The sequence below is a fragment of the Notamacropus eugenii genome, chromosome 2 (genome assembly GCF_028372415.1).
Source record: "Notamacropus eugenii isolate mMacEug1 chromosome 2, mMacEug1.pri_v2, whole genome shotgun sequence".
NCBI lineage: Eukaryota > Metazoa > Chordata > Mammalia > Diprotodontia > Macropodidae > Notamacropus > Notamacropus eugenii.
In genome coordinates this window covers 25,388,794-25,403,025 of record NC_092873.1, presented here as the reverse complement: position 1 = coordinate 25,403,025, position 14,232 = coordinate 25,388,794, and the positions used below count along the sequence as shown (strand labels likewise).

The following is a 14,232-nucleotide window of genomic DNA, read 5'->3' as shown; positions in this document are numbered from 1 at the left end:
CTCACCGCCCCTGGGAGGGAACTGGGGGTCCGAGCAAAGAGGCTTGAGGGACTCAGGGGAGCCCATGGGTGGGGGCAAGGAGGCCAGGGGCCCACGAAGCAGGTGTCGCTGTTTGTGTGGGTACGTGTGCCCAGTGAGTGGGTAGGGGAGAGGGGCTTTGAGGATGGGGATTAAGGGTACCCGGGGAGGGCAGGGCAGGGTTCCAGGGGGCGCCCTTGGGCTACGGCTCGGGTCCCCCTCGGCGGGCTTGGGGAGGGGCGGGACAGGGAGCTGGGGGTGTATGGGTTACGGGCTCTTGGGTGAGAAGGGGCGGGGGAGGCAGCCCGAGCCCCGCCCCGGGCGGCGGGCATGGGCAGCTCCCGCCTCCCTGGCTCGGTCGGTGCCTCCCCTCGGGAGTGGGAGCCCAGTCTCCAGGGCAGCGGCCGTGGCGGCAGCGCTTGGCGCGGGGAGCTGGGAGCGCCGCTCTCCTTCCTACCTCCGTCCGTGCCCTCCGAGCCGCCGCCGTCCAGTGTCCCGCGGCTCCCGGGCCAGCCCCATGGCGTCCTCGGCCGGGTCCCCACCGCAGGCTGAGCGGCGGCGCTGGGGCTGGGGCCGTCGGGCCAGCGGGCCCCTGGGGCTCAGCCTCAGCCCCAAGGCTGCCTTCCCCTCGGAGCTGGCCGAGGTGACCCCGGCGGCCGGCGCGCTCTACGCGCCCATCCCTCCCCCGGCCGCAGCGCCCCCGGCCCCGCCGTCGTCCCGGGGCCCCCCGGCCCCGCCGTCGCTGTCACCGTCGCCATCACCGCCTGCCACGGTCAACCTGGACCCGCGCATGTCCGTCTACAGCGTGTGGCGCCCTCTGCTCGCCCGCAGCCACGTCCAGGGACGCGTCTACAATTTCCTCGAGAGACCCACGGGCTGGAAATGCTTTCTCTACCACTTTACTGTGTAAGTGTCTGCGCCGCGCCCTCTGCGTCCAGCCCCGACCGGGGACTGTCCCCAGGGACCGCTACCCTGGCCAGGCTCCTTCCTCACACCGCTGCCCACCGTGTGGGACCCTGGCAGCTGGGCTGTAGGCCTTTAGCCAGCGGTAACCCTCCCCCCACCCCCGCCTAGGGGGCGAAGCTGGCCAGCTCCAGAGGGCCCAGCACCTGCGGCCCACTGCTGGGCTGCCAGCCTCCTGGTGAGGGGCTATGAGGAGGGAGGGGAGCTCAAACTGGAGCCCCAGCTGGGTGAGCTTTCCCTGCTGTCCTGGAGCTAGTTCCCCAGCAGCCAGTCTGCCCAGGATGCCTTTACAAATGGCCAGGGAATAGTGGTTCTTGAAGGGGGTGGGGGTGGGACTGAAGAGAAGGAAGGGCTCTGATTGGACTGGTGTTGTCTCCCAGTCCCGTTTTGGGGTCTTGGACCTTCCTCTCTCTCTTTCAGTTTCCTGAAAAGTGGTCGTGGCCTTGACTAAGGACAGGGGAGAGGGAATTGGGCCTGGTTTCATTTGGGAGGGCAAGGAGTGAGCTGCCTGTCCATCCATTCACCTACCCATCCATCTAATCCTCCATTCTCTCCCTCCTGGTGGTGGTGTCCATTCCCTGACCCCTTGCTGGCCAGAGCAATCTTTTTTTCCTTATTGTCTGTTCTTGGGATTCTAAGGATATTCTGAGTATAGGTGAAAAGCCCAAGCCCCAGAGACACCTGCTCAGTAGGGAGAACAGAAAGCTCCCACTGAAATCACTTCAGGCAAATTCTCAGGAACATTACTCCCAGAGAGGGGCAGGGTTTCCTTGGAGAAGAAAACTGGGAGTAGAAAGGTTTCCAATGAAAGAGGAATCCATTTTCCTGTCAAGAGAGACTGCTGGCCAACCCACTGCTGTACCTACACCATAGTACTGAAGGGGTTTCTGTTCAGCACAGGTTGACTAAGCCCCTACTAGGTGCAAAGCCCTGGCTTGGGCTGGGGAGAGGTGAACAAAGCAACTCCGGCCTCCGGGGGGTTACTGAGTAAAAGCAAGAAAGGGGGTGAGCAAGATCAATGAACAAGCATTTATCAAGTGCCTACTGTATTCCAGGCACCATGCTAACACAAAACTGCCAAACAGTTCTGTTCTCAAGGAGCTTCTACTCAACTGGGAGAGACAAGAGATATAATTGGACCCTGGCAGATAAATATGGAGGAAGTGGAGGGTCACCTGAGAAAGGATAACCCTAGCAGCTAGGGTCTTCATGAAGGAGGTGGCACTTAGACAGATTCTCAAAAGAAGCCAGGGATTGTAGGAGGCAGAGTCAATAGGGAGAGCATTCCAGGCCTAGGGAACAGCCCAGACAAAGCTATGGAGAGAGTGGGTCAGCGCCGGTGAGGGGCCAGCCTGTCTTGATCATTGGTGTGGAGAAGGGAGAAAGGAAGGGGCCAGGTTGTAAAGGGCTTTGAATGGCATATAGAGTATTTTATATTGATTCTGGAGGTAATAGGGAGCCACTGGGAGTTCTTGAGAGTCTTCACATCATGTGGCTAGGTCTACACTTTAGAATTATCCCATTGACACCTGTGTTTGAGTTGGAAGGGTATTGCCATAGTCCAGGTAAGAGGGGACAAGGTGACCCTGTGAGTGGACAGAACAGGATGGATGTGAGAGATATTGTGGAGAAGGAAATTATAAGATTTGTCAGCAGAGCGAATAGGTAGGGATGAGAAAGAAGAGTCAAGAATGGCTGTGTGGTTGTGAAGCTGGTTGACTGGGAGGATGGCAGTGCCCTTGAGAGTGATGGTGAAATTTGATAGAGGGAAGGGTTGGGGGGAGAAGGTAATAAACTCAGTTTTGGATATGTTGATTTTGAGATAAGATGTCCCAGGGCAGTGGGTGATGAGGAACTCAGGAGAAAGGCAGGGTCTGCGGTATTCGTTTGTTGAGCAGGGAATTATTGATCACCTGGGATCTTATGAGCTCAGCCAAGAGGGAGAGAAGAGGGTCCAGGACAGATCCTGGGAGCACCCAGGGCTAGTGGGAGCAACCTGGAGGAAGATCCACCGAGAATCTAGTGGGTAACGTTGCTATGTGACATTCCATTCAGATTTGCAAAGCTTTTGACAAAGAACTCTGTGAATTTCATCCCCACTAGAGAAGATGAGGAAATTGCTGCTCAGAAAGGTTGAGGGACTGCCCGAAGTTACCTCCAGTTAAGTGTGAAAGGCAGGTTTGAACCCACACCCTTGACTCCAAGTTCAGCACAATGAGAAGTCAAATGAAGCAGCTGCCCTTTCTGCAGGGACTTACAGTCTTTTGGGGGGTCTTTGAGAAAGACACAGAGAAGTGCAAGAAAGAACACTTGCTACTCTCAGGAGGCTTCAGTCTGGGGGACATGAAAGATGGGCACTGAGACCACAAGCCCATCTAGGCTGGCCGCAAGATAGAATGTGCTGGTGAGACAAGCATCAATTCCAATGAGAGAAGGTGAGAGAGAGCCCCTTCCCAGCTGCGATGGGGTATGGCGGGGAGAAGGGTCTGGTCCTACCCTCCCTGAGTCAGGCAGACGCTAGAATTGTGTGGGGGGGGGGGCACGAGGAGCTGGCTCACCCAAGGAAGGCAGAGGCTGGGATTGTAGTGGCTGCTCAATTTCACAGGTGGAGAACTTGACACTTGCAAGTCACCTCTCTCGACAGTTGCCCAGGTGATTCAATGTCTGATCAGGGTTTTCAGGGGCCTCATCTGGAGTCCCCCACTCTCAGACTCCTTAAAGAAGCTTCTTCATTCAGAAAGATGAGCAGATCTGGGGCACTGGTGAGGTTTTCCTTGGGAGGACTTGAGCATGGAAGGATGCTCTAGGCTCTGTTGTGCCATGGGCTTGGCTGCGCAAGGCCTCATCTGCTTGCTTGCTTGTCTTTCCTGAGTTGGAGTCAGAGCTAGAAGAGAGGGATCTGGGAGCACCAGCCTCCCGTCCTGCATCTTCTTGGATTTTCAAAGACTGTATTGATGGTGTTGCTTCACATTATTATTGCTTCTCCGTATCCTCCAGTGTCTAGAATCTGCCAGAACAAGGCCAGTTAATTAAAGCCAGTGGTGCCTCTTGCTTGTCTGACAGTGGACTTCCTGTTCCAAGCCCCTAGTCCACCACTTCCCTATGGACTAGTGGTAGATTGGACCATTAGAATTCTGGGACCAATTGCTCCATCAGTCTGAGTGCTGATGCCTTGCCGGCTTGTTTCTCTTTCATGATTGTAGTATCTGGGCTTATTTGACTGACCTCAGCCTTAGGTTTATCCTGACTTGTCCTCATTTCTCATGGCCAGTAAGTGACCTTTCTCTATGACCTTTCTCTCCCACATGGTGCGCAGCCCTTTCCCAGTGGATTTTGCTATTGCCCCCTGAAGTTCTGGTATGGATATTTTCGTATGAATGGACCTTCCCCTCTTTGGCCTCCTAGGATTCATGCCTTAGAGTGGGGTCCTGGGTTCAAAGGTCAAGGGGGTCATTTTACAAGTGAGGATGTTGCTGCCCAAAGAGCAAGCTTGCACCATCAGTAAGTAGATGGTGGGGCTGGGATTCCAAGCCAGGTGCTGCCACCCTTGCCCCAGGGCTTCTCCCAGGGCATCCTAGACTGGGTGGGCTTTGGGTCACCTTGCCAGAAGCCCTGAAGTCAGCTCTGGCCTCCCTGGAGAGAGCCCTAAAGACAGAAGGGCTAGGGTATCCCCGCAGCTTTCTTCCCCCATCCCAGACCACAACAGAGGTCTTGCTGCTCCCCTTCCTGTTTGATTTCTGGGGGCCAAATGTGCCAATGGCACGTTAGAGTCAGTCTTTCATTTTAGAGAGGGGAGACTGAGACCCAGAGAGGAGAGGGACCTGCTCTTGCCATTCTGCTAATGACTCTGGTGTGGCCTGGTCCACGCTGCCCCTCTCCTCCACCCAGGGCCAACTGCCAAGTCTTTCCTCTTAGTCATGGAATATTAAAGGCCAAGGGAGCTGTCCACAGTGCATTCAAGACCCCATCTTGCGCAGTGCGCTCACTTTACAGGTTGTGAAACTGAGGCCCCAACAATTAACATGGCTTGCCTAAGGTCACCCAGACAGCAAGAGTGAGAGTAAACCTACCTCCTCTCTCTCTCTCACACTAAACTCATTCATTTCTTCTGGTGGCCTCCTGGGTCCACACAGAATTAGGAGATGCTTGGGGAGGGGAGAGGGGGAAGTGAGAAGGGTAGGAGCCCTTGGTCCCATGACCCCAGCTTACCTATATGCCTGCCTAGCATAACCTCCCATCCTTTAGAATATAAGCCCCTTGAAGGCAGGGACCTTCTCTCTGCATCCCCCCTCAGTGCCCAGGACTGTGCCTGGTCCATAGGATGAGGAATGTGCACGTATTCATTGACAGATTGTTTTTCAGCTGTGGGTTCCTGGGTAAGTCCTCTCCCACATTCGAGGGTCTTCTGTGCAGTGAGGGGGCTGGGCTCAATTCTTGATTCTGGGAGTCTGGGAATTGGCTATTTGAGGCAGGAGCTGACTGTCCCACTCCACTTGCGTCCCAACTCCCTCTAGCCAGAGTGTATCAGAGCCTCCTTCGAGTCCCAGCCTGGGCTGCTGCTGGGGGCAGAGACTGTGTGCTCCAGCCTTCTCTGGTGGGACTGCCCCATGTCAGGCCTGCTGGGTCCAAGCCCTCCTCAGAGCCTCCTCTGGACTGGCCTGGGCTGCTGCTGCTGCCCGCCCACAGGAAGCATGGCTTACAAGTGCACTGCTTCCTGATTTCAATTGTTTTTGCTCTAGGAAATTTCTTCCCAGGAGCATTTCTGGGCTGGAGGGAGGTGAGGGCAGCGACCCCAGGGGCTGCCCTGGTATCCTGGGGAAGGCAGGGAGGCCTGCTGGGGGTTGAACCCACTGCCCTCTGACACCAACCCCGATTCTTTTTCAAGCAGGGGCTGGGATTCAAGGTCCTAGGAAGCATCTGCCCCTCCAGGCCTCATTTTCCCTATCTGTCAAATAAGAGAGTGTTTAAGTTAAGTGGGAATAAGAGGATCCTTATCTCCAGCACTTCCCTTGAGTACTGACCTCAGGGGTCAGTCAGGCCAACTGCCCTCATTGGACAGGCCCAGAGAGGCAAAGCCACTCAGTCAAGGCCACACAGCTAGTAAGTGACTGAGTTCAGAATCGAAACCCAGCCCTGCAGGCAAAATCCAGAACTTTTCTCACTGTGCTTCGTGGATCATTGTCAAACAGGAAGTAAACGATAGAGCCAGGTTCTGAACCCAGATCCACTAAATCCCAGCCTTCCTTGACCAAGGCCTAGTTTAGCCATCCACTTCATGCAGGAAGCCTTCCCAGCTTTCCTAGTCCTGGCTCAGGTCTCTCTCTTAGGGCACATTTGGCCTCCTCTCATCCTCCCTGTGTTCTGGCCTCTGCTCCCGTCCTGGGGGCCTGGGTGGTTTTCCAGCCTCCTGGTCCAGGGGCCTAGGCAGCTCTCTGGTAGGATGACCACCAGGCTGCATCCCCCTCAGTGGGTGTCATAGGGCCCACCCGTAGTAGGTGCTCCCCAGACCTGCTGAGCTGAGCTGTAATGGAAGGATTGCTGGAGAGATCAGTCTTGGCCAGAGCTGGGGCAGCAGGAACAGCCTGACTGTGTTATATCCGGCTCTGATCTGTTCCTGATGCCCCTGCCCCCTCTGGCCCCGGGTGCCCCTTCAGTGGACTAAGGCCCCTAGCAGGACATCCATAAACATTTCTTCAGTGGCATCCGATGAGGCCATGGAGTTAACCCAAACATTCCAGGGAGGATATCCTGCCCCCTGTAGCACCAGGCCTCTCTAGCCAGCTCCCAGGGACAGAGATCAGAGGCTCTTCCTGAAGGCCATCCCCTCTCTGTCTTTGGCCCCCCACAGGACCTTGGGCTATCTGGCCTGCAGGAGGAGGCTCTCCCTCTGTTGGACAATAGTGAATATGCCCCCAGATTTCACAGATCACAGGATAGGACTCTCTGAGTTCATTGAGCTAAGTGAGGTGACTAGCTCAAGGTCACTTGGTTAGGAGCAGGGCCTGGGTTTCTTCTGTTCAGATCTGGGGGTCCCTAGTAGTGTCCCTGAAGTAGTCAGAAAAGGGTGTGTGTGTGTGTGTGTGAGTGTGTGTGTGTGTGTGTGTGTGTGTGTGTGTATGTGTGTGTGTGTGTGTGTGTGTGTCTGAAGCCTGGACCTATAGCCCAGGAGAATGATTCTCAGATATCACAGTTAGAAGGGACTGTGGAGAAATTGGGGAGGAAGGAAGGAAACCAGTCTGGCCACATCATCCCCTCCTCATTCAACTCCAGTGGCTCCCTATCACCTGCAGGAGCAAGTACAGAATGCTTGGTTTGGCCTTCAAGGCCCTTGGTAGCCTTTTCTGTCCACCTGGAACCAATGACCCTGCCTCCTGGACAGCCTACCAACAAGTCCCAGCTCTGGGCATTCGGTGTGTCCTTCTCCCTCCTCTGCCCCCACGACTGACCTCCCCAGCTTCCTTCATGCGCCACAGGAACCTGCCCCAGCCCCTTGAGGCTCCAGGTCTTCCCTGTGTCCCTGACCTCCTTTATTCAGCCTGGAACTTGTATACGTCAGCTTGCCTGGTGTCTCTGTGGTGGGACTAAAGTGCCTTGAGGATAGGGACTGCCTTTCACCTTTCTTTGTATCCCTAGTGCTTGGTATGTAGTAGGAGTTTAATAAATCCTTATTGACTGACTGACCTAGCTCAAACCCCTCCTTTGACAGAGGGGGAGACTGAGGCCCAGAAGGGAGGAAGAAACAGTGAGGCTGAAATCCCATGCCCGGGCCACCCATCCAGGGCTTCTCCAAGGGGTTTCGCAGGAGGCAGGTGGACCAGAGGATGGAGCAGAGAGCCATCTGTTTGAATTTCCCTACTAGGAATGCTCTGCTTATCCCACCTTCCCTACATCTTGCCTCAATTTCCCTCTCTGTAAACTGGGCAGAGTAATAAATAAGCTGCCTTCTTCCTTCCTTATAGATTGGTAGCCTGTGACAGGGAGAGTCTTTCAGGCATCCTGATGCTGGGAACAGGACCCACAGAGCTGCCTCTAAGGAAGGGAGAAGGGGGCTTCTTCCCAGGCACAGCGCTGGCTGGGTGCTGAGGGCAGCATTGAGAGGAGGGGCACCCCTGCCTGCCTTCCCCCCTACCCCCTACCCCCTACCCCCTTCCTCTCAGTCCCACCTGCACTTCCTGCCTCAGGTGAATAGGAGGCAGCCCAAAATGATTGTAGTGCCTTCTTGGGGAGGGGGAGAACCTGCCGGGAGGGGGCTGGTTAATCATTGACTGGGCTCCCAAGCTTGCCCTGCCCCCTTCCTCGGTCTGGCTCTTGGCGTCCCAGAGTTTATTGTCAACAGAAGCATGCTTGGAAGACAAATGACCAACTGTGGCCTTGTTTTCCTCCTCTCCTGCGGCTGGCCTCGGCTCCACTGCTTTGGGGCAGCCTCCAGGAGGCTGGGCAGACTGGGGCTTGTGGTGCTCCATGGCGGCATGGGCCCTGGCTCAGGAAGCAGAGCAGCTCAGGGTCTCAGCACAGTTGGCAAAGTGGCTTCTGGTTCCTGTTTCTCCTTTTTTAATTAGATCCCTTGGGCTGGTAACTCAATGAATAGAGGGCCAGGCCTGGATTTGAGAAGATCTGAGTTCAAATCTGGACTCAGACATTACTAGCGTTGTGACTCTGGTTCAGTCACTTCATCCTATTTGCCTCAGTTTCCTCATCTGTAAAATGAGCTGGAGAAAGAAATGATAAAGTACTCCAGTATCTGCTAAGAAAACCCCAGATGGGGTCACAGAGAATCAGACAGGACCGAAATGACTGAACTCAGCATTCACTGAGAATCTCCTATGCAGCAGGCACTGGGGCCTCAAGAACAAAAGTGAATTGGCCTCAGGCCTCAAGGCCTGAGAAGTCCAGGGCGCTGGAGGAAGCATTGGGGTATGGTGGTTATGGCCCTAGGGGAATCAGGAAGGCCCTGGATCCTACTGGGTGACCTGGGGGCCAATCACTTTACCCTAACCTTTATCTGGAAAATGGCCTTTATCCTGGAAATGACCCTACAAAAACAACCAACTGAGAGTCAACCCCCAGGGCAAGTAAGGAGACAAGAAGGCGGCCCTGGGGCCCTCAGGTGCCGAGCCAAAGGTCAGATGTGACTGCTGAGACCCTGGCCTGTGTGGCAGCAGGAGTGAGAGGTTGCAAGAGAGAGAGCGTTGACTGCAAGGGGAAGAAAACAGATGCTGAGCTGAGAGATGGTTAAAGGGAAGGTTGGCGACCACTTAGATAAGCAGACAGCGATCACCAAGTGATTGTAGTGCTTCTTTCCTGGCCGGATCATGCAACCAGAGATGTATACCTTGATTTTAGCCAGGTTATTCTGGAACAGCCAGAGGCGGAGGAGAATATCTATTTATACTGATTCATCCCCAAGGAGTGGGTGTTAATGGTACAGTGTCAGCAGGGCAGGAGGTCTCCACTGAAGGATCCCACGGCTCTGTACTTGACTTAATACAGCTTCGTGTTTTTATCAGTGGCTTGGATAAAAGGCAGACATGAAATGCACCGTCTTCAGATGAAGTCAAGTGGGGGTGAGGTGGAGGGAGGGAGAGCCGATACAACCGTGGATGTCCTGTCAGAGTCCCCAAAGGATCTTGGCAGGCTAGCCAGAGCATTGGGTGGTGTCTAATGAGATGAGATTTAACAAGGGTAAGGGTAAGGTCTGGTGCTTTGGCACAGAATCAACTCTACAAGTCTAAGATGGGGAAAGTGTGGCTAGGCAGCAGATGCTCTGAAGAAAAGTCTGGGCTCTGAGTGGACCACAAACTACATGAGTCAGCTGTGGGATGTGTCAGTCAACATAGCTAACAGGATCTTGGGGTGCTATAGAAGTGAAGGGAGGCATGAGTGCCCCTGGACTCTGCTCTTCTCACATATGGTCTGGAGGACTGAAAGCTCAGTTTAAGGACATGGATAAACTCTGTCGGTCTCCCTCTCTCCCTCCATTCCTCTTTGCTCCCCTCTCCCTCCCTCTGTCTTTCTCTCTCCCTCTCCCTCTCTCTCTCCCTTTCCTTCTCCCTCTCTCCCCCTCCCCAGCCTCAGCCTTCATGACTCCAAGGCCACTCTGTGCTCTAGGACATGCCAACTGGGGTCATTTCAAGACTCACTCATAAGTGCCTATTGCCTGATGGATGGCCGGCAGCAATGGGAGATCTCTCCTCCTGGTGAACCTGTCCTGGGTTTTCACGGCCAGTTGGTGGGGGAAGTTGAATGACCAATCCCCAAGCTGTCTGGGTTTGGCTTGGGAGGGAACATCTCTGGTTTCGTTTTTTGCTGAGGTTCCTCTCAGTCTGGATGTTTAGTTCAGGCTGATGCAAACCCTGGGAGGTTCTTTCTAAGTGTATGCCAGCTGGGGAAGGGAGGGGGGGTGCAAGGGTGGGGGTGGAATAAGGGTAGTATGTGGCAGGGAGGAGGCAGGCAGGGCCGGAAAGGAGTCATCCCTTGATGCCAATGGGGACATCTCTCTGACCTCTAGGAGGCTGAATCAGTGGAATATGAACTCTAGTAGGACTTTGAGTGGGGTCCCAGAGCCTCCCCAGCCAAGGTAGGAGGCTTATTACCAGGAGAATTGCCATCCGGTGATGAACTCTTTGGCCATGGTGAACCATGAGACTTATTTAGGAAATGTGATTTCCCCAGAGAGAAGTGAGCAGCAGGGACTGGGTTTAAAGGGGCTGATGAGATGTAGGGAAGGAAGGCTGGGGTATTCTTTAAGGACGTTAACTAAAGCAATTGTCTATTGGTCCATGAACTCCACAGGGAGGGAGCTTGTTCTCATGACCTTTGCACCTTCCTCAGACACAGTCAGCTCATTTTACAGATGGCGAAACTGAGGCAGCACAGGCAGGTGGTAGGGCCAAGGCATCTTACAGATCTGTGGTTGTTTGGATGCTGTGCTTCCCAACAAGGCTGGGTGGCATGGACTGGAGCCAACCCTGTCATGGTGAGATGACTCCATCCAGACTTTGTGGCCTCTGATGTCTCTTTGAGCTCTGATGTTCCGTCCAGGTTTTGGGCCTCAGTGGGACTAAGGATACAATATGATCCCAAACACTCACATGATGGCTGCTTTGGGAGACTCAGTGCCCTTCTCTGAGGAAACAGAACTAGGTCCCAGCTCCTTGTGAAATTCTGAGCCTTGGATGCCCAGGCCTTAGAGTTGGGCCTGATCTCAGAGACGGTTGGCCATAGTTATTTTAAGAACACATCCACATTTACTGTGGTACTGCCCAGCAATTCCTTCCCACTTTCAGTTCCTCTTGGGCTCCTGAGTCAGTTTCAAAGGTCTTAGATGGGACGTGAGCTATCTTTGCTCCAGGGCTGGGCATCATCTCTGCTTTCATACCTAATGTGCCAACATTCAGGTATGCATCCATCTGCCCATACATCATTCACCCATTCATTCATGAACTAATTCATTTATCCATCCATGCATCCATTGATTCATTCATTCCTATCAATGTTTGTGCAGTGTTTATGGGGTACAGAACTCATGCTCAACCCTGGGAAGGATTAGCAGGTTTTGTGCTTTCTAGGCCCCAGGGGGCATTCCCAATCTAGGAGGGGACTCATGCATGTAACTCTGACCACACCAGCCCACAGAGAGTGCCTTAGGGCAAGGCTGCCACAGTGGGTGCTGGGTCAGAAAAGGACTTTTGAAAGGGTCCAGCTGAGATTTTAAGGCTCTAAGGCTCATCGGTTGTTCTTTTTGAATTTTGTGATGGACAGAGAGTGGCCCACCATGACTCATGGAGTGGGTGGGTCACTAGCTCCCTTGGAATTCAGGTTGGGTCCCAAAGTGGGCCCTTGGCCAAGAGTGTCAGCTCTGACCTTCCTCTGACATAAGGCATCTCAGATGGTCATCAAGAGTGGACTAGCTGGTGAGGATGGAGGATATACCATTCCCTGCTTGCGGTCTGTTCTCTGTTGATTATGGTCTGTCTGCTGCCGACCATAATCTGGGCAGGCTTTGGGCTCCATCCCTGGGTCTGGAAAACCAGATTTCCTCTTGTTACTCACAAGCCCCTTGGTTCTCACTCATTATGACTCTGGACACTCTTGGCTCTTGAATTTCTCATTTGAGTTATAACAAGAGGCAGTGTGGTGCAGGGGAGAGAGCATGGAATCCAGAGTCTGAGGTCCTGTGTTTTATTCTTGCTTCTACCTTTTCTTTTCCTCCAAGAAACTCTAGGAGGGTGGGTGCTATTATTATTTCCTTTTTACAGATGAGAAAACTGAGGCTCATTGAGCATCCCATGCTCTATCACAGCCAGTAAGCATGGCAGGAGGAATTAGATCTAGCACCTCAACTCCAGAGGGACAGCAGCCTGCTGAGTGTCAGAGCTGGGGCTGTCTGCCTGGACTCCTGACAGCCCTCCCACCCCAATCCAGTGCTCTCTCTCAAGCTCAAACTTGGCCATATCTCTCTACATCAACATCCTCATCTGTAATATGTTTCCAAATGAAATCTGTTACTATTTTATCAAGGTCTATAAGTCATACATTTGATACTTTGACTGTGACAGGATTAAAAGTATAAACTAGCTTGTTGGTATTGTCATTTTTTTCATATTGGCACAACCTAGCCATGAGTGCTGAATATACTGAATATTACTTTAGCTATGTAGACCATTTATTTCTTTAAGGAACACTGTTTAATTGAATCTGTGCAAATATTTTGTGTGCTTTGGTAGGTTGAGTCTCAGGTACTTTTATGCATTTTAGTTATTCAGAATGGGATTTCCTTTTCTATTATTGCCTCTTAGATCTTATTATTATTATACAAAATTCTGTTGATTTTTGAGGGCTTGTTTTGCAGCCTGCAACTGTGCTGAAGTTATTAGTTGTCTCAGTATTTTTGCTGATTCTCTAGAGTTTTCTAAGTATTTTATCATATCATTAGCAAATAGGGATAGTTTGGGCTCCTCTTTACCTATCTTTCTGCCTTTAGTTTCTTTCTCATCTTATTGCTTTTGCTAGTATTTCCATAACTGTATCAATTAGGACTGAGGAGAGTGGGTGACTATTTTCATATTTATTGGGAAAGTTTCTAGTGTATTCTCATTGTATATAATGCTTGCTTTGGGGTTTTATAAAGGTCCTCTCCACAAAAAATTAAAAGGGACCTTCTTTGCCTGTATGCACTTTGTAGGGTTTTTAGCATGAATAAGTATACTTTGTCAAAGCCCTTTTTTGCATCTGGGGTTTGAGATGGGGTTTGAGATCTTTTTGTTTTCAGTGTGATTAATTATGGTGATTGTAGAAAGAGTTTTTCAATAGGAGTGGAATTATTACTTGTATTCAATTCATTAAATATTTTCAGAGCCTCTGGTGTGTGCCTGTTCCATGGTGGAGATACAAGGATGTTAGCCCTTGGGAAACTTACAGTCAGGTAGAAAAGATAACAATCCTAGACACACAGAACCATAGAATAGTTGTAGACTATGGATCTCGAAGGCATTAGACCTGGAGTTAGGAAGACTCATCCTCCTGAGTTTGAATCTGACCTCAGACACCAACTAACTATGTGACCTTGGGCATTTAACCTTGTTTGCCTTAGTTCCTCATCTATAAAACGAGCTGGAGAAGGAAAGGGTGAAACCACTTGTATCTCTGCCAAGAAAACCCCACATGGGATCATGAAGAGTTGGACATGACTAAAAATGACTAAACAACAACGTGTGTGTGTGTGTGTGTATACACAGACATATATATATATATATATGCATATCTATCTGTCCATCTATCCATCTTCAATATATGGTAGAAGGAAAAAGCATATGAAAGATCAGATCAGAGTGGCTGGAGTCAGGTCAGATGTGGAGGCAATGTCACTCAAGCCCAAGATCTTGAGGAATGGCCAATGTCTCCACAAGCCGAGTTGTCCCCTAAAGTGATGTTCTGATCATGTTGCATTCTTCCTCAATAAATTCTCATGGCTCCCTATTACCCCTAAGTTTCTTTAAATACAGAGTTGGGCCTTGAAAACCCTTCACAACCTGCCTGACGCTGATATTTCCAACCTTATGTACATCACTCCCTTCCCACATTCCATGACTCTGCCACATTGACCTTGCTGGCTGTCTCAGCCTAACCCCATCTCCTGTCTCTGTACCTTTGCCTAGAACACCCTCACATCAGAACTACCACCCCCACCCCACACACCTTCGCCCTCTTATACCCTCTAATTTCCTTTCAAGGTCAGCTAAGGGTCACCTG

The 14,232-nt window shown here is 52.1% G+C and overlaps 1 protein-coding gene across 2 annotated transcripts in view; it reads left to right on the top strand.

Moving 5' to 3' along the window:
- The first annotated feature begins 422 nt into the window (after positions 1 to 422).
- The window catches only part of KCNQ1 (potassium voltage-gated channel subfamily Q member 1), a 319,334-nt gene continuing 305,524 nt past the window's right edge, over positions 423 to 14,232 (top strand). The window contains exon 1 of one of the 2 annotated variants that reach the window (XM_072639473.1): positions 423 to 924. In XM_072639473.1, coding sequence (XP_072495574.1) covers positions 536 to 924 — 389 coding nt within the window. In that variant the 5' untranslated portion in view covers positions 423 to 535. The remainder of the gene's footprint in view (positions 925 to 14,232) is intronic. The other variant, XM_072639474.1, reaches the window with a different exon arrangement.